The sequence below is a fragment of the Dryobates pubescens genome, chromosome 11, assembly GCF_014839835.1.
Source record: "Dryobates pubescens isolate bDryPub1 chromosome 11, bDryPub1.pri, whole genome shotgun sequence".
NCBI lineage: Eukaryota > Metazoa > Chordata > Aves > Piciformes > Picidae > Dryobates > Dryobates pubescens.
In genome coordinates, this window is record NC_071622.1 from 12,440,381 (window position 1) to 12,459,732 (window position 19,352).

Sequence of the window (19,352 nt, forward strand, 5' to 3'; positions counted from 1 at the left end):
ACCTCAGGCTCTTCTCATTTGCAGCTTAACTTTGTTAGAAGGTGACTGCTTTTACTTCCAACTTCATTGATATCTGTTACAAACTTGCCCTGCAGTTGGGGAAAGGTGCTTTGGTTTCCACAGGCAACCCTAAGTGGAAGTCAACTGTGTGTGGATTTTACAGTACCAGTGACAGATAGTTCAGCCTTCTGTTGGTACTTGGGGGCTTCAGAGGGTTGGCTGGGTCGGGGTGGTTTTTTTCCCCACAATTTCTGGTTTACTCTACATTAACAGTAGTAACTGCATGCAGTGTTGGGCCCTGCTGTACAAAAAAGATGCTAACAAGCTGGAAAGTGTCCAGAGCAGGGCCATGAGAATTATCAGGGGACTGGAAGAGATGCCACATGGGGAAAAGCTGAGATAGCCTGGGTTTGCTCAGCCTTGGGAAGGCTTAGGGGAAGCCCTGCACATAAAGGGTGGCTACCAGCAGGAGGGAGACTCCTAGGGAGATTCTGACTGGACTTTGTAAGAAAATGTTTCACTATGAGACCAGTTAGAGATTGAAATCACCTCCCAAGGGAAGCAGTGGATTGCCCACCACTGGTCAGGTTTAAGACTCAGCTTGACAGGTGCTGGGCCAGCTCATTTCAAATACACTATTGCTTAGAAAGGTTGGACTAGGTGATCCTTGGGATCCATTCCAACCTGGCATTCTGTGGTTCTGTGAACACTTAAAAGTTCACCAAGCTGCTGTGTATGGGAGCTAAGGATTGCAGCCTTGCAATGGATGTTATGCTGTAGCAGGCTGCATGTTAAGCATGTTTCCAGGGCAAGCTGTCAGCTTTGACATTTGGGTACCATGCAGTGTAGATGGTAGAGCTGAACTGCAAAACCTCTAGAGCATCTGAACAAAGATTCTGGGGTGCAGGAGGAAGATTGTGTTTGGAGGTGATTAAAAGATAGTGACAGAAAGCAAGAACGTCACGCTGTTGGTGTATGTGCCAGACCTGACCCGAGGTGTTATGAATGAAATGAGGTATTTGCTAACTGCAAACTGACTCTCAGCTCTACCATACCAAGATATTTAAGTAGTAAAATACCCTGCTGGTAAGTCCATGTGTTGTGTTGACACAGTTTTCAACTTCTGCTTTTGTTCCTCAGTATTGAGTTCGACCGAGACTGTGACTACTTTGCCATTGCTGGGGTGACAAAGAAGATTAAAGTCTATGAGTATGGTACAGTCATTCAGGATGCAGTGGATATTCACTACCCTGAGAATGAAATGACCTGTAATTCCAAAATCAGGTAAGTGTTGACTTTCCATTTGAATTTAGAGGACCTTTTCCTTGTGTATGTGCATTAACTGTTTTACTTCCTTTATCCATTGTGGGAATGGGAGGGGAAAGGAGGAAAACAGGAGCCAATGGAGAGCTTGCTTTGAACTCAGGATGGAATTAGGTGGCACAAGCACTGATGCTTGTGTATGCTGGGATCATCCAAGGTAATAGCAGGCCCAGGTATCTGGAAGAGAAAGGGACATAAGGTAGTAAATTGGTTTTGTGATTCTTGCAAATGTGTTGGATACCTGCTCTGTTAAAAGGAAAATAAAAGAGCAGTGGATGTGTTCCAGGTGAAATCTTAATTTGTCTCAAGGTAGCTTCTGTGTCCACTTTATAATAGCCTCTGATTCCTTCACAGTCTCTTCCCTTCATCAATCAGATGTTTTCCATTCTGCTGAGGGGCTGCTAGTCCTCAGGATGTGTGCCTCATTTGCATCTTCTGCCTATGAATTTGTGTGCCTGAAGTACTGTTTTGCTGGGCCTTAGAATATCAAGCTCTTGGGAAAAGACCTTCCTTGATGTTTGCTTCTGTCCTGCTATTGTTACTGTCAACCTTCTATTATTTTTTTTCTGTTCATCTTATAATCTTTTTAGATCACTTAAACCAAAGAAATACAGACTACCCTGTCAGAAATGTGGTTGAAAGAATCTGGCTAACATAATGTAAAAATCTTAATTCCAAAATTCTCTTCAAGCTCTCAAGTAAATAATAGAGGCAATCAGACCAATTCAGTACTCTAATGCAAGGCTCCAGCTTCTCTGCTGAACTCATTTGTTTTTATTTGGCACTCTACAGTAAAGCACCCACAAAAGTGTTGTCAGTAATAAATTTATATAACAGTCCAGCTTCTCCAAAACCAAGAATGTTGTGCAAGAAGATTAATAGTGTTTGCAAGCCTACTTCAGAGCATAAAAGTCAGGTTTCGTTTTCTAGTTGCTGTGGTTTTTAGGATCGATCAGTCACTCCTGTACCCCTCATGCTGATTAATCTTAGGAGTTGTGCAGTGTCGTTTTATGAGGGAAAAGATGCAAATGCAACTGACCCCGGGGCTGCCTTTCATGATGGGTACAAACAGCCTGATTTGTATCAATAAGCCATGCTGATTATGGAGCTCTTGTTTTGCTGGACTTGTGAAACGTTCAGTGCTTTTGACTGACTTACAGCAGAGTTCATACTATTCAGCTTAATTTTTCTGGAGAGAAGAGCAGAATAAAGGGAGAACCAGCTGGCAATCGATTAATACCTTTTGCCTTAATTAGAAGAGGAAAAGCAAAGTGTGTTGTTTGCCTCTTGGTCTGTCTGAGCTGACTTCAGTCTTCCTGCTTCAAATTTGACAGGAATTTACTGTGACGATCCTGCCAGGCATTAAGAAGTTGTTTGTTCTCCCTTCTCCAGCAGTCAGTGATGTTGCTCTTGTCAGCTTTGTGCTCCAGACAAGACACTACTTGCATTTAAGGTTTCTCCTTTCTCAAATTCCATGCATATATACATTTTATATATGTAGATGATGCTGCTAAATGCATTGTGCTCTGACACTGTGCCTCAGCAGAGGTGGACAGGGTCCTCTCGTCTTTCATTCCGGTGCCCTACTTTCTCTCATTTCTCCAAAGGAATACATTTTATTTTTTTCCTCCCCTTGGCCACCTCCACATTGTCTCAACCTTCCTTAGGCATGTGGGTGCTTTTGGGTTTGACAAATCACGTTAGGCTGTCATTCAAACACATCCTTGCTCTATCCATTAGCTGTGCTGCCAGTCAGTGGTGCCGGGGCTCGCTGGCGCAGCGTCGAGCAGCATAATAACTTGCTATTCTGGAGTGGCATAGCTGGAGGGAGAAGTTATATGTGAAGGCTGTAATTTCATTATGGAATATTGCAGTGTGCTGAAAACGTGCCTCTATTAGAACAAGAAAAATTCTAAACAAGCAGAGCTGGCTTTTTGTAAAGAGCCTTGGCTTAAAGCTGTTTGTCAGAATTTGAATAGAGGGTGCAGCTTCTTCCAGAGGCTTGCTCTGCATGCTGCTGCCCTTTCTGATATCAGAGACAGATGTATTTCTCCTGTGGCACATCTCTTCCTGGCAGAGAAGGGATTTAGTGTCATCTCTTCTGGTGAGGCTGGTGTGGGACACTAGCATGGCTCATGATGTCCATTGAAGTTGCGCTGTGGAATGTTTAGGTTTAACATTAAGAGAAAAGTCTTCCCCAAAAGGGTTGTCAAGCCCTGGGACAGACTGCCCAGGGCAGTGATGGAATCCCCATCTCTGGCGGGATATCGGAGCTGTGTAGATGTGGTACTGAGGGACATGGTTTATTGGGTGACCTGGCAGCGCTGGGTTAATGGTTGGACTCGGTGATCTTAAAGGTGTCTTCCAACCAAAAGGATTCTGGGATTCTGTCCTTGCACAGCACCAGAGCTGTGCTGTCTTGCAGGCACTTTGGCTTTCCAAAGACGCATCACAGGAAGCTCACCCTAAATTGATCCTGGTTAACCTTGTTCAGAGTGGTGATGCCAGAACATAAATTGTTAGTGGTTATGTTGGTGACTCAGCTTCTGGAGGAGCAGTAGCTTTGATGGGCTTTTATAAAAGCAGACAGGTGACAGCATTTGTAAGGACTTGTGTCTGGCCAAGAGCGAGTCTGCTGGCCTGGAGCAGCTGCGGGAGGGAAGCCCTTGCCTGGGACAGGGCTGGCACCGGCCCAGCACTGCTCTGCCCTGTGCCAGCTGGGCGCCTGCTGAAAGGTTGTGCTTCATGCCAGCAGTAATTGATTGTAGGCTTTTCTGGAGCAGAGCCCTGGTACCAGCTGTAGCTGAGTCTTTCTTCCTCTTTTCCAAGCCCCTTTTTTTTAACACCCACCTGCTTCTTAAATACATTGGGTTTTTTTCATCATCTGCTGAGATTTTTCATCCCTATTTTTAAGGAGAGGGAGGAAGTTGGTGTGTTGAGTTTGTGGTAAATGTGCCTCGCGTCCCCGGGGAACGACGGTGGCATAAGCTTCCAGGAAAAACACAAGATGACACATAAATCCTCATAAAAATCCCATTTAGAGATTCATAGCTGCAGTACGAGAAACAAATCCTGGCATTGTCTAGTAGCTATAAACAGCACCCTGTGAGCTAATTATGACTTGCAGTGTCCCTAGCAATGGTTGACAATAGTCTGCACTCCCCCCCGCACAGGAGGAGTTGGGGAAAGGACAAGAAGAGGATGAATGGCGAGCAGTGAGCCACAGCTCTTCTCTGATTTATTCAAGAGGCACATTTGTTGTTCTGCCATAGGTCACAGGAGGGAGAAAAATAAAGAGGTCTAGCATTCAGGTAAAAGGAATTGGCTTTAGGCCTCGTTAATCTACGATAGGTGATGTACAAGTGTGGTTAGGTAAACAGGCTTTTGAAATCCATGTTTAGTATTCTGCATGCTCACCACTGTGTTTGCAGCATCTGTACTTTGGTGATAGATGTTGCCACAAACCTCCAAAATCAGCTGCATCTGTTTAGTCAACTGCAGTAAAAGCAAAGCATCAGTAGGGTTTGGGTTTTTTCCCCTTTTTTCTCAGGAGGTTGCTAGTTTTTCATTGGTTTCGGGTTTTGGTGTGAATAAATCAAATGTGTGATTGCTCTTATCCTAATAGCAGTTCATGGGTATATTGCTGTCAGTTTTTTAAATGGCAGACAGTTCTCATGACCAAGGTTAATTAGGCAAAAACTTGCTGTGTGGCAGAGCTTTTTTTCTTAGTCTTTGCTGATTGGAGAGGTAAGAACCTCTCTTTATACTGAAACACCTCAGGAGTGGCTGTGTGGGATGCTCATATTTCCAATGCAGAAAACATTCCATAGAATCATAGAATGGTTTGGGTTAGAAGGGACTTCCAAAGGTCATCTGGTCTAACCCCCTTGGCAGTAAGCAGGGGCATCCTCAACTAGATCAGGTTGCCCAGAGCCTTGTTGAACCTCACCTTGATATTTTTTTTCCCCTGGGATGGGGCCTCAATCACCTCCCTGGACAACCTGTTCTGATGTTCCATCACCCTCATGGTGCAGAACTTGCTCCTAACATCCAGTCTAAATCTACTTTTCGCTAGTTTGAAACCATTGCCCCTCATCCTATCACTGCAGGCCTCTGTAAACAGTCTCTCTCCATTTAGCAATAAACAGGTTATAAGGAAATATGCCAACTTCCATTCATTCCACTTTTCAGAGTAACTGCTTCACCTGGCAAGAACTTGAAGTTGTTCTTTTAAAGTATTTGTCTCAACCCAATTACAGGTTTTCTTGGAACTGATCAGGAAAAAGGGGGTTGTAAAACATTCATAATAGAGATGTGATCTGCTTTAGGTGATCCTGCTGTGGTGGGGGGCTTGGATGCAATGATCAAAGGAAGTGTCACCAGAAGGACAAGGGAGGGGATTCTCCCCCTCTACTCTGCTCTTGTGAGACTCCACCTGGAGCAAGGCATCCAGTTCCAGTGCCCCCAGAATAAGGACATTGAACTGTTGGAGTGAGTCCAGAGGAGGCCACAAAGATGATCAGAGTGCTGAGAGATTTGGGACTGGAGAAGAGAAGGCTCCAGGGAGACCCTATAGAGGCCTTCCAGTACCTGAAGGGGACTAAAATAAAGCTGGGGAGGGACTATTTACAAGGGCTTGTAGTGATAGGACAAGAGGGAGTGGATTGAAGCCTGAGAAGGGCAGATTTGGACTGGAGAGTAGGAGGAGATTCTTTACAGTGAGGGTGGTGAGACACTGGAATAGGTTGCCTAGGGAGGTGGTGGATGCCCTTTTCCTGGAGGTGTTCAAGGCCAGGCTGGACCTTGAGCAACTTGGCCTAGTGGAAAGCGTCCCTGCCCCTGGCAGGGTGGTTGGAACTAGATGGTCTTTCAAGTACTTTCCTACCCAAACCATTCTGTGAATTCTCAGAGGCTCCTCTACCATTCTGTGATTCCATGTAATGTAATTCTGTATGGCTCTCAAGTGTTTGGGTTGGGTTGTTACTCGCATGGATGCTCCTTGCAGTAAAAGATCACTCCCTTTAAAAACATTTCAGGCCAAAAACTACTGGGCATCAGTCAACTCATGGTAATAGAGTAGATCTGAAGCACTTGGATCTCAGAAGCAGGTCAGACCATAGCAGTTTGTGCTTTATTAAAAGCTCTAACTCCATTTAACTCTCGCTGCCAGAGGGGTGCTTGACGCCGAGTGACTTGATCCTGCGTTTGAGGTATTTCAGCCATGAAAATACTGGCTCATGAAAGAAACAGCAGCATGACTGACAGCTCAAGCCAAGCTAGCCCACTTGTGTCTCCAAATAAAATGAAGGATGCCCAGAAATCTGTTCAGGGTCAGGATTTCAGTGTCCATATTGGATGCCAAGGTTAGGAGAATGTTTCAAAGGCTGGTGATTAGCTTTCAAGTAGAGTTTCTCCAGGCTGATCTCCTAGGAAGCGGAGCTATCACAACTTCTGGCAAGATAAACCTCTGGGGTGTAACTATCACCCTGTTTCTGGATTAAAGAACAAAGCAAAGAGGCCAAAAATGGAGCTACTCTTATTTAAAAAGATGGCCTTGCACAACTCCCTTTAATCCAGCACTGAATTATCCATTATTTCAGCCTGAGGTAGCTATTTTTTTCTATCATATCTCATAGCCTTCACATTTCAATTTCTGGCTGAATGTGGCTGCAGGCCATCTAAAGGTTGTCTACAAAAGATTTTTTTTCTATCAAATTCTGGGGGTTCAAACAGGCTTAACTTGTTCAAGGACTCTAAGCCACTTCCTTTCTTGCCTGTGGTTTTTTTTTTCCCCCTTCTCCTACTTATTCTCCCATGCATTCTGAAATGTGTTACTTAATGTGGTGGTTGGAGGCTGGCTGGGGTCCAGTGGTCATGAGATAATTAACTTTTCAGTACGCAGTCAAGCTAAGAGGGGCAGCAACAAAACCTCCACTCTGGACTTCCAGAGGGTGGACTTCAGGTTACTCAAGGAACTAACTCAGAAGGTACCTTGGGAAACAGCCCTTAAAAACAAAGGGGTCCAGGAGAGCTGGATCTACTTCAAGAAAGGATTCTCAAAGGTGCAGGAGCAGGCTGTGCCAGTGTGCCGGAAGATGAGCTGCCGGGGCAGGCGGCCAGCCTGGATGGGCAATGAACTTCTGAACGAATTAAGGGGAAAAAAAGAGGGTGTATCATCTTTGCAAGGAAGGAGAGGTTACCCATTAAATGTTTAAGGATGTTCATAGATCATGTAGGGAAAAAATGAGAGGGGCAAAAGGGTGATAGGTTGGACTTGATGACCTCGAAGGTCTTTTCCAACCTGGTTAATTCTATTCTATTTGTTACCTATGAGAACATCTCAAGAGAACTTGAAAAAGGGTGGTGAAACACTGGCCCAGGTGGCACAGGGGAGCCCCATACCATTCCAGGTGAGCTATGTTGGAGCTCTGAGCAACCCAATCTAGTTGCAGATGTCTGTGCTGACTGCCAGGGGGGGTTGGACTACATGATCTTTAAAGGTCCCTTCCCATCCAAACTGTTCTGTGATTCTAGGTTAAAAAAAAAACCAAGTGGATGTCTTTTGATGTTTTCAATAATTGTCTGTGTTGGGAATGGAAGAAAGATCAGTGTTTTCCCTTGGGGGAGCATGGCAGTAACTTCTCAACCCCTTTTAGGTCCCAGGGAAGTCACATGGAAGAGAAGTATCATATTGTCCCAGCTCCAGGACAGCCTTCTTTCAGGCCTCTGATCATAGATGCCAGAGAATCCATGTAAAGGATAGCCAGGACTTGGTAAAAATCATCCTGTTCCTGGAGAGGGAGCTCCCCTCCACCTCATTCAGGCTTAACTGTGCTCTAAAAAGGTTACTTTTGAGAATTTGAGTTACAAGGAAGCTCAGCTATTGGAATGTCATTGAGTAAAGCTCTTGTTTCAGACTTGTAGAGTTGGGTGTTGATGAGGGGAGAATTAAGGCAGAGAGCTAGAGCAGGATTGGTTTTGTCTTATGATCCTTTAATCATGTTCCTTAAAAATGAAAGATTTATGGTGTGTGTGACTTAAAAGGTGTTAATTGAACCACTTAGTGGCTGCAAATCCCTAAACATTTTTCACCTGTCAGTTCCTGTTTTCCCCTCTCAGTCTAGCTACAAATGGTTTCCAAGTGAGTGTTAACCCCTTGTTTAACACCATGAGACTTCAAGAAGATGGAATGCTTAGCTTGATCTCTGCTGTGCCAGACCTAATGGTCATACTTTTGGGCACAGAAACCCCTCATTTTTCTCCACCTGTATTGATTGATCCAGCAAAATATGACCTTTCCTTCCAAAACTGGCACTTCTTTATATTCTTAGATCTATCACATCTCAAACAGAACTGTTAAACTGTGTCCTTTATCTTTTTCTACCTACTCAGTAATTCCTAATTTTTATCATCTGGGGTAATTTTTTTTTGACAAGCTATGGTTAGGTGATTACCCTCTTCATTGTTCAGCTTGCAATACTCATCTCTCTTTTGCCAGTTAGATGTGGATCTCATGCTTGCCTAGCCTAGAAGATTCATACTTCAACAAGCCAAGGTGGCACCAGCATATCTGCCTTTTTCTCTAGGACCTTTTCCACTTACTGAAGCTGTCCAGGTACAAGACTGTCTTCTCTAAGACTGGACCTTCCTGCTTTTTGTGTGATGGCTAAACTTCCAGATATGTTTACTTATTCCTTAAGTTCCTTGAAGTCCTGACTTGAAGTGGAGATAAGATGGCAGGGGAGCGGGTTTGAAGCAGTAACTGCCCAGTGCAGTGTCTACCTCCCTGCCATTAGTTGGAGGCTGCTTCCAGCTCAGAGCCTCATTGTTTTGTAGCTTGAGGGCTCTGAACCTCTTTTGCTTCCATCAGTGACTGACTCTGCTGGCTGGAAAAAAAGCCTCCAGATGTCAGACATGGTTATCTCTGGACTGCTGCAACCTTCACCTCATAGTCATGGTGGGCAGTGCCTGCCAGCTTCCTCATGTCCTCCGGGAGCCACTTAAGCCTCCCTGAATGAGGCTTCTAGTAAATCAATAGACTGTCAAGATCTGCTTTTCTGTGTGAGTGCCCAACAGTGTCAGAGCTGGTATAATGATGGCTCCTTGATGATACATTTGTGGACATTCCTTGTACCTACAAGGACTGAGGACAGTACCATTTTGTAATTAATCACATATCATGGAGGAGGTGAAACCAGGGAAATCATTGCCTGAGCTGTATGAGCTCAACCATCCTTTTAGCAGCTTGTGGTGAAAGAGGACTGACACTGAGTGAATAAAACTGTTTTAAGTTTCTAAATACAAAGTTTTGAAACCAATGAGTGCTGTTACCCAAAGGAAATGTGCAAGTGTGGGAACAGACTATGGGTAGACAGAGGTGCTTGTAGGGAGAAGTGTTTGACAGGCTGAAAGCAGTGTCGTCTCATTTCCATCTGTACTAGCTGTTCTGAAGAAAGCTCTCGGTGATCCACTGAGGAAGGGATGTCCTGAAGGTGTTCTCCAAGCATCATGCAGTGCTTGCAGAAAGCCACTGTTGTTGACTTTAAGTCAGGACAACAGTCTTGCTGGCTTTTTAAACAAGACAACAATTGGAGTAGGTTGCCCAGGTGGTGAAGTCTCCATCTCTGGAGAGTCCAAACACACGTGGATGAATTCCTGTGTGACCACGTCTAGATGAAGCTGTCTTGGCAGGAGGTATGGACTTGATGATCTCTAGAGGCCCCTTGCAATGCCTACCATTCTGTGTGTAAATTTCTAAGGAAAACAGGGTGCAAGTGTATATTGGAACCAAGGTATGCTACTCTCAAGTCAGTATCCCATGTACCTATATCATGTATCAGCGAGTAGCTCCCAAGCTACAAAGCAGTAGTAAAAAGTTACACAATTGTGAACTTCTAGTTTATATTCTTGGCTAAAAATTGTCCCTAGGTCTCCCATAATCCAGTTAACTGTGTCAGAGCTGTTTGACCTGCATGAATTGGATCTGTCAGTTTAGCTTAGGCTCCCTGCACCCCAGTTGATACCAACTGGCATGCTTTTCTGCCAGATGGTCCAAAGTTTGGTCAGCAGCTATTACAAATTTTCTTACCTCTGTAATATTTTTCTGGGAGTCAGAGTGGGAGGCGCAGTGCCAGAATGCTACAAATGTGACTTGGCAGTGTTGCTGCTCTTGTTTTGTCTGCTGATAGTTAGGGTTTGTCTGTGGAATTGTCATTTAGTTTTTCAGAGACAATTCATTTGGTTTAAAATACAAACCTGTGTGATATGTGTGCAATGCTCACTCAGAAGCATCTCCTAAGCTTCACACAGAAAACAAAATGCTGTTTTCTCCTGCATGGGAAGAGGGATCTCTCTGCATTTGCAGATTGCTGGACACAGTTTCTCAGAAGTCAAGCTTTGATTTGCACATAGGTACACGTTTCATATATGCCAGAGGAGAGGCTGATTTACCACTCATGCAGCTGTGTTTTACATACAGGTTAGGTAAGTTTATTCTCTTAGCTAAGTTGCCTTTGTGGTGGTAATAAGGCAAAGTGCAAGGTCCTACACCTAGGTCAGGACAACACTTGATATCAGTCTGAGCTGGGAGATAATGAGATTGAGAGCAGCCCTGGTGGAAGAGAAGCTGAACGTGAGCCAATAATGGGCACTTGCAGCCCAGAAAGTCACTGACATCTTGGGCTACATCAAAACAAGTGTGGCCAGCAGGTTGAAAGAGTTGATTCTGCTGCTCTACTCTGGTGAAGCCTCACCTGGAGTACTGTGTCCAGCTCTGGGGCCCTCAGTACAACAGAGACATGGACCCGCTGGAGCAAGTCCAGAGAGGAGCCACCAAAAGTATCAGGGGTCTGGAGCACCTCTCCTCTGAAGACAGCCTGTGAAAGAATTTGGGCTGTTCAGCCTGGAGAAGAGAGGGCTCTGGGAAGACTTTATAGCTACATTTCAGTATCTGAAGGGGACCTTCAGGAAGACTGTGATAGGAGTTTACAAGGGCTTGTAAAGATAGGATGAGGGGCAATGGTTTGAAATTGGAGCAGGGTTGATGTAGGTTGGGCATCAGGAGGAAGTTCTTCACAGAGTGGTGAGACGCTGAAACAGGTTGCCCAGGGATGTGGTTGAGGCCCTATCCCTAGAGTCATTCCATGTGGTCCTGCATAGCCTTGATGTTTGATGTGTAGTCAGAGGTGTCCCTGCTGACTGCAGGGTGGCTGAGGGTCCCTTCCAATCCAATGCAAACTGAACAACCTCTTGCTGATAGCTACTACTGCTAACAAGTCAAACCCTGAGGTCTCTGAGAATTTGGGTGGAATTCAATTAGCAAACCAATTGCAATGTTAGAGATGAATACAAAATACTCCAAATCCCAAACCATTGCATCCTGAGGGGGGCAATGCCAGTTAAGCCAATAGTTGTTTTTGGTTTTAAGCCAACTTTCTTTGTGGAGAAAGGTTTTTTTTCATATTTCTGGGGTTTGGTTTTTGCCCTTTCCTGAGTGTTTCAGCAGGGCAGCTTCATGAAGTGCTGCATGCTTTGCAAGGACATTAATTGCCTGAAGTATTCCAAGAGGGATTTTCATCCTGTAAGGTGTAATCTATGACTGACCAGGTCTCTTCCCTTTTCAGCTGTATCAGCTGGAGTAGTTACCACAAGAACCTGCTAGCCAGCAGTGACTATGAAGGCACCGTCATCCTTTGGGATGGATTCACAGGACAAAGGTCCAAGGTCTACCAGGTAACGTGCAATCAGTGAGCAACATGGAATTCCACACACCAGGGACTCTGTATCAGGGGAGTAGTATTCAGTCTGAGGGGGGAAATGCATGCTCCTCCTGTTTGGCTACTGTGTCTCATCCACACAGCTTTATTGAGCTGTAGCCCTCCGAGGGAAGCAGCTTTATCTTCTTGTCACAATCATGAGGCAGTTGACGTTTTCTGGCTGCCTCTCTCGGGCAGGGAAGCTGCACAGGGAGAAATGAGTTCCTGCAAGTTGTTTGTCTTGCCTTTCTTTAGAAACCTGTCTCTCTATAGCTCTTCCACTTCAGGCTTTGTCAAATGCCTTTCATAAAATCCTGCAGTGATTGCTGCTGCAGGTGCTTGTAAAGCAGAAGAGCAAAATGCAGGCTTAAGTGGCAAGGCTGGAAGAGCAGAGTGGTGGGCAGAACCCTTCCTGATACAGCCCTGCACTCAGCAGAGCAGTGTACATGTGCAAGTGGGCTGAGCTCAACAGCAAGAGCTGTTCCAGGAGAAGTTTCTGACATTTCAGGCAATTTGAACATTGTGTTTTTATCTAATGGATTCTGAGAGGCTTGCCATCAGAACACAGAGGTTGGAAGGGAGGTTGTTCCACATGGGAAGAGGCTGGAAGTGCCGCAGGCTCTTGTGTAGATAGCATAGTGCATTGAAACTGGTCAGTGATAATGAACTGCAGCCTGGCCTTCACTTCCTTCTCCTTGATGCTTCAGCATAAGTTTTAATTCCTATTTAAGCAGTTGTGTACTTTCTCATTGTGTGTTTGGACATTTTATATAACGCTTGCTTTCACTAATCCTTTGCATATCTCAATTAAAAAGAAATTATGCTGGACAAAATAAATCTTGTCTCTTTCCCTCTCAGATGTGTTTTTTGCACTTCTTGATGAGGCTGAATAATGAACCTAGAGAGAACCAGCTGTTGCTTATGTTAAAACAAACTCATTTTGCTTCCTATCAGATTACTTGAATGTTGGGGTTTTTTTTATTTGGATTTGCATTAGAGGCACACTGGCATCTGCTTCGTGTGTATTAGAAAGCCTTCAGTCACTTTGTCCTGGTGAGCTTTTCATGTCAACATCTTGCAAGCCTGTGCAAAAGCTTTAAACAAAGGGGTTGACTCCATTTCAGGTTTCATTCAATGCAGTGTTTTGTTTCCATGTGGGGTGTGCCAGCAGAGCAAATACAAGTCTTCTATTTTTGGGGGGGAAGAGCGTGCAGGCTCGTAAGACTATTTGAGTGGACAACAGTCAAACACCGTAAGTTTTGTTTAGGCACTCAACAGGAAGGTGAGGATTTCCTGGACTTTGTGAGAAGGTGAAATGTCTTTGAAGGAACATCTTACTGGTAATGGGAGGCACAGCTGTGATCTGCTAGGAAAAGAAGCAGCACACAACAGAACCACAAACAAATGGTGCTGCAAAAGTAGGTCTTTAATGTCAGTTTCCTGAAATCATTACTTTCTTCTTTTCACTATAAAAACCAAAATCATTTTAGGTGTTTCTAATTGCCCTTTTACTGTTTTCTGCTTTCCTGGCATGTCTAGCAAACCACAAGCATTGGTTTGATTGGGAGGAAAGATTTTTGGAGAAACTGCTAAGCACAGGAAAGTTTACTGTCCAGGACTGCTGACAATTCATAGCAAAATACGGGTTTTGTTCTTCTACTGTTATACCAAATTACAGCTCACTTCTTTGCAATATTTTGCTTGTTTCTCTAAACAGGAGCATGAGAAAAGATGCTGGAGTGTTGACTTCAACTTGATGGACCCAAAGCTATTGGCTTCAGGCTCTGATGATGCCAAAGGTATTTCTCTTCTCTATCTCCAACGGTTCACACTTTGTGTGTTCCCTTGAGGAACAAAAATAAGACATTTCAAGTAGCTGATTCCTCAGCTGCCTTCAGTATTGTTGTTGTAATGTGTAAAGGTGTTACTGAACCCTCTCTTAGAGAAAGAGGGGCTTTGTTTGGATTAAGATTTCTTGGTACAATGTTCTCATTTTTCAGGTAATATGCTCTCTAGCTAGCATTTTCCAGGACACTAAACAAAGCAAAATGTGTTTTAACATTAGTTAAGCTTGTTGAGTTAAAGCCTTGGGGCCTTTCAAGGGAGCAGCATGTATTTATATTTCAAAAATGAGCTTGTTGAGGAGAAAAAGCAGAAGTTAAAAATGCCTGCTGCTGTTTTACCTGTAGCTCTGAATATTAAAAGACTGTGCACTGAGAGGCATCCTGCTTTCATGATGTGCAGTGTGTTTCTCAGAGCTTTATGGGGTCTGGCAGTGGGCTGAATGGGAGTGCTGGGGGCAACGCTCAAGCTTTGCACACTCCCTGCGGGGTCCATTTGACAAAGGGCTTTAGGAGAACCCTTCAGACAAGCCCTTTCTCGGCTTACTGGCAGAAAAATGTTCCTCTTTAGAAGTTTCTTAATTCTTCTTCAAAGACAAGCATAGCACTGAGTGATATGTAGTGTTCTTCATCACTAATGAAGAAGATTTTACCTGTGATATGTTTACAATATCAAATTAAGAATTATTAGGCAGCAAGAGGTTTAGAGTTCCTCTCGCATTCAGTGGGGATCAGCTTTCCTAGATGGGCTGATACAGCCCATGATTTGCTTGGAAACAAGACATTTTTTTCATCAACAGTAAACCTTGCAAGTTGTTCCTCCCACCTCTAAAATGCTTTTAAATTCTGTTTCAAAAGAAAGCTGTGTTAGTGTTCCTCAGTTGCATTTGGCATTCTTAATGTAGCTGCTAATATTATTTGTAAAACTCTGCTTAGGCAAGTGTTTTATATTTAAGGGAGGTTTTATATATTTAAGGGAGGTTTTAAATATTTTTTTTAATACTATTCTCCTTACCCTTTTTTGTGGAAGTCAAGAGTGTTTTCTCTGTGCTTAACTGTAGCAGGAGTGAACATTCACCTTGTAAATTATCAACCTCTTCATCACGTTGCTCCCTACTCATGCTATGCATTTGAAAAGGCTTATCTGCCAGGTAGACTTGCATTTATTAGCATGTTAACAAGTTGTCCAGCATTGCAAAGCCAGCTGCAAGCAGAGCTCCTGTCTCTAGTCTAACAGTTCTGTTCTTCAGTAATTGTCTCTCAAAATGCAGTGTTTATGTAGAAATTATTGTAATGAAGTCTGCAGATCTGCTTAACTTCTGTTGCGATTCACAAAGGGTCTTTTGAGGGTGTACTGGGATTTTGGTGAATAAAATGGGGCTGAAACATTTTTATCATGGAATCATAGGATCCTTTTGGTTGGAAGAGACCTTTAAGATCAGCAAGTCCAACAATTAACCCAGCACTGCCAGGTCACCATGAAACCATGTCCCTCAGCACCACATCCACACATCTTTGAAATCCCTCCAGGGATGGAGATTCCACCACTGCCCTGAGCAGCCTGATCCAGGGATTCACAACCCTCAGAGGGAAGAAATTGTTCCTAATATCCAACCTAAACCTTCTATGGTGCAACTTTTAGTCTGTTCCCTCGTGTCCTATGACTTTTTACTTGGGAGAAGAGACCCACCCCCATGTGCAACCTGATCTTGGTGAACCTGCTTTAGGAGAGGGGTTGGACTTAGATGATCTCCAAAGATCACTTCCAATGGCTACCATTCTGTATCTCTGGGCATATAATAATACATGTTTGGCCAGATGCAACATCTGGTAGGAAAGCCAAAATCTATACACACGTCTGTCCTCTTCTCTGCTTGTTTGGGGCCACACAGGGCTTTCTGACAAGCAGTCTCAGTGCTGATGGATATTGGTGTGACCAGAGCAATTGAAGCTAATCTTGCTCTGCTTTCCCGGAAAGCACGAGTGTTAACATTTTCCTGTCAAGTGATCAGGACAAGCCAGCAGCTAAAGTGACAGCTTTGCCAGTTCTTCCCGCTTGCCTGTGTTACCTGCCTGTCTCTCCTCGGTCTTTTCAAGTTGGAAGCTAATTTTTAAAGTGCTCAGTAGGCATCTATTGGGGAAGGAACTTTTCATCAGTGCTTCACAGCTGTCTCTGCCAGGGCTTGGGCACAGCAAAGTGGGTGCTAACAAATAAAGTGCTATTAGGGGTAAAATTAGAAACAGCATCCTTGGGCTTCAGGTCCTGCTTTGTCCTCATTGCTACATGAAGATAATCCAGGATGCTTATTTGTGGAAAATCTTTCTACTTTAATAGCAGATAATGAGAGCATAAAAGCATTATTGTATTTGAAGTAACTACTGTCTGTATGCAAGCTTTGCTTTTATCTACAGTTGTCATGCCCTTCCCTTTTAAAGAAGGTAAAGGTAGTTGTGTGTCTCTATAGAGATCCAAAGATGTTCACCAACTAGACAGCAGTGAGGAAAATTGAAGTGTTTACTTGTGCTACAAGCAGCTTGTGGAAACAGCACAGGCTTAATTTTGGTTCTTTTTATGCACATAACAATGGCAGAAGCTATGGTTCTCCTCCAAGTAAGAAATGGTGATGATGTTGTTGTTGTGTTGGTTGGGTTTTCTTGTTGTTGCTTATTTTTTTTCATGGGGTTCTACTATTTGAGCAGAAAACAAACTCTGTTTTGTGGAGGCAGAATGATGCCATTGAAGTGCCAGGCTGGGACCTGGAGCTACTGCACTTAGCTGATGATTTAAAGCTGCTTCTCAACCAGCATCCCTATCTGTTCTGGGTCAGGATGCAAGTTTAATGGCCACGGTGAAGTTAGATGAAATAAAGCAAAATATTTTGCCTTCTGGGTGGAATTTAAGTCTCCACCATGGCAGAGATCTTTTGTGGGGTGATGAAGCTTTTGTCTGCTCTGGGGTTGTTTTGAAAGCTCAAGGAGGGGGTACAAGCAGTACTGACTGGTTTTATGTCCTTTCTGTGAGCTGTAGTCTCATCATTATTTTGGGGCTCAAAATGGAGAAATGGAACACAATTGGAGAATCTGAGAGCTCTGAGCTTGAGTGAGAGGTTATCTTTCAGTGTATCATGGCAAGGAGGAATATAGACATCTGTTTCATTAAAGTCATTTCTGTGCTGCCTTGGTAAGTGACACCATGGGTGCTAATCCTTCAGCTGTTTTTTGCCCTGAATTCATTGGGGCAAAGCAGATCTTCAGGGCTGGCTTCATAAAAAAGCATGACCTTTCAGAGAGGTAATTAACCTGAGAACTGTAGATCTGAGTTTGGTCATCAGCTTTGTTAAAGATTTTGAGTGTTTGGGGTTTTATTTTCAGTGATACTTAATTCCTTCAGCCTCTGTTGAATTTGAGTTATAGGTGTTTATTGCTCTTAAAATATCAGGTTGAACTTTCAGTTTGCTTATTTTCCTGGCTTAAAGAAGTTCAGTAATTTCCTCGAGATCTGTGGGGTGGTAGAATTCAATTGGGAATATCTTGAAAGGTCAAGAAGCTGGTAGTCAAAATACCAAGCAAAATACCTGCCTGTGTCTTATGTGAGGAGGGATATCCCATGGTCATCACCTGCCAACAGTCATCAGTTAACATCATCATCCTCCTGACCTGCACAAGGCAGTGCAGCAAAAAATTTTGCCCAGCAGGAAAATTCAGCAGCTTCCTCCTTTTCTAGAGATTCCTCAAATCTGTGCCAACAAGTTTTCTGATAGCATTATCTTGTTTTGTGTTATAGCTTTTGGGTTTTTAATTAACAGCAGTCTCTCCATCACAAGACCAGATAAGAGTTGCGGGAATGATATGCTGGATGAAATATCACAGTAAGATCCCAGAGTGGTAGGGGGTGGAAGGGATTGAGTCTAACTCCCCTGCCAAGGCAGGTTCAGCTAGAGAAGGTCACACAGGGATACATCCAGTCAGGTTTTGAATGTCTCCGGAGAAGGAGGCTCCACAACATCAATATCCTTACTCACTGCTTACCAGCTGTGTACATAGACACCTTCAGCTATTGCAGTACAGGCTTCAGCCTCTTTTAGTCAGTGTTCTGACACAGAACATCTGTGTAGAATCATTAAGGTTGGAAAAGACCTCTAAGATCATCAAGTCCAACCATAACTCGACTATCGTGACCACTAAACTATATCCTGAAGCACCACATCTACACACTTGGAACGCCTCCAGGGATGGCAACTTCACCATCTCTCTGGGCAGCCTGCTCCAATGCCTGACCACTCCTGCAGTGAAGAAATTTTTCCCAACATCCAACCTAAACCTCCCCTGGCACAACATAAACCCATTTCCTCTCACCCGATTGCTAGTTACTTCAGAGAGGAGACCAACACTGGCCTCTCACTACAACCTCCTTTCCTGTAATTGTAGAGAGCTATAAGATCTGCCCTTATTCTTTGGGTTGGAAAGGACCTTAAAGATGGTCTAGTTCCAACCCCCTACCATGGGCAGTTCATCACAAGGGTGGAGAGGCACTGGAACAGGTTGTCTAGAGAAGTTGTGGAGGCTTCAATCCTGAAAGCGTTCAAAGGCAGGTTGGATGGGGCCTTGATCAAGCTCATCTGGTAGGAGGTGTTCTTGCCCTTGGCAGGGTAGTTGGAACTAGATGATCTTTACCGTCTTTTCCAACCCAAGCCATCCTAAGAGTCTATGGAAAGATTTGGCTGTAGACAAGCATGTCTGTCAGCAGCTGCAAAATTAGGAAACATATGCTTTGAGAACATGTGTTTTAGAAACAGTCAATCTCAGATGGTTGCTTGCTTCATCAGCACAACTCTAGGTGTTACCAAGACATCTGTACTTTGTGTAATTACTGCCTCGACCTCAGCAAGATTGCTGAAAGCTGCAGCAAATAAACTCTACCCTTCTGAATTATGTTTTATTAACCTGTCAGTTCTTCTTAAAAAATAATGGGCAGTTCTAGGTAAAACTTGACATGTTTCATTAGGTGGTGTTATATGTGGCATAGATTCCTTTTTTATGGCACTGACTAATATCTAATTGGAGCCCAGCGTATCCCACGGCACTTAGATCACACAAATTGCAGGCTTTAATCTGTGTCTGTCAGTTGTAACGAATGTTATGATGGCTCTGAGCACGTGGGCTGACTCTTCCTCACTTAGGACTTGAAAAACTTGGTTGAAAGAAGGAGCTAAGTTGAAACTGAGCCCTCAATTAGCTTTTTGCTATAAAAGTGAGACCAGGTGGCTGTTGGTTTGGTAGGTGAGCAGCTTGTCTCCTTTGGATAGGGACTGTTTACAATGGCTTGTAGTGATAGGATGAGAGGGAAGGGATTGTTGCATGAGGGGAGCAGATTTACAGTGGATATTACAAATTCAGTGAGGGTGGTGAGACACTGGAACAGATTGTGGATGCC

The 19,352-nt window shown here is 43.9% G+C and overlaps 1 protein-coding gene across 2 annotated transcripts in view; it reads left to right on the forward strand.

Moving 5' to 3' along the window:
• COP1 (COP1 E3 ubiquitin ligase) overlaps positions 1-19,352 on the forward strand; it is a 165,704-nt gene that overhangs the window by 67,431 nt on the left and 78,921 nt on the right. For both annotated transcript variants that reach the window (XM_009904077.2, XM_054165727.1), the window contains exons 12-14: positions 1,141-1,284; positions 11,946-12,054; positions 13,795-13,876. In XM_009904077.2, coding sequence (XP_009902379.2) covers positions 1,141-1,284; positions 11,946-12,054; positions 13,795-13,876 — 335 coding nt within the window. The remainder of the gene's footprint in view (positions 1-1,140; positions 1,285-11,945; positions 12,055-13,794; positions 13,877-19,352) is intronic.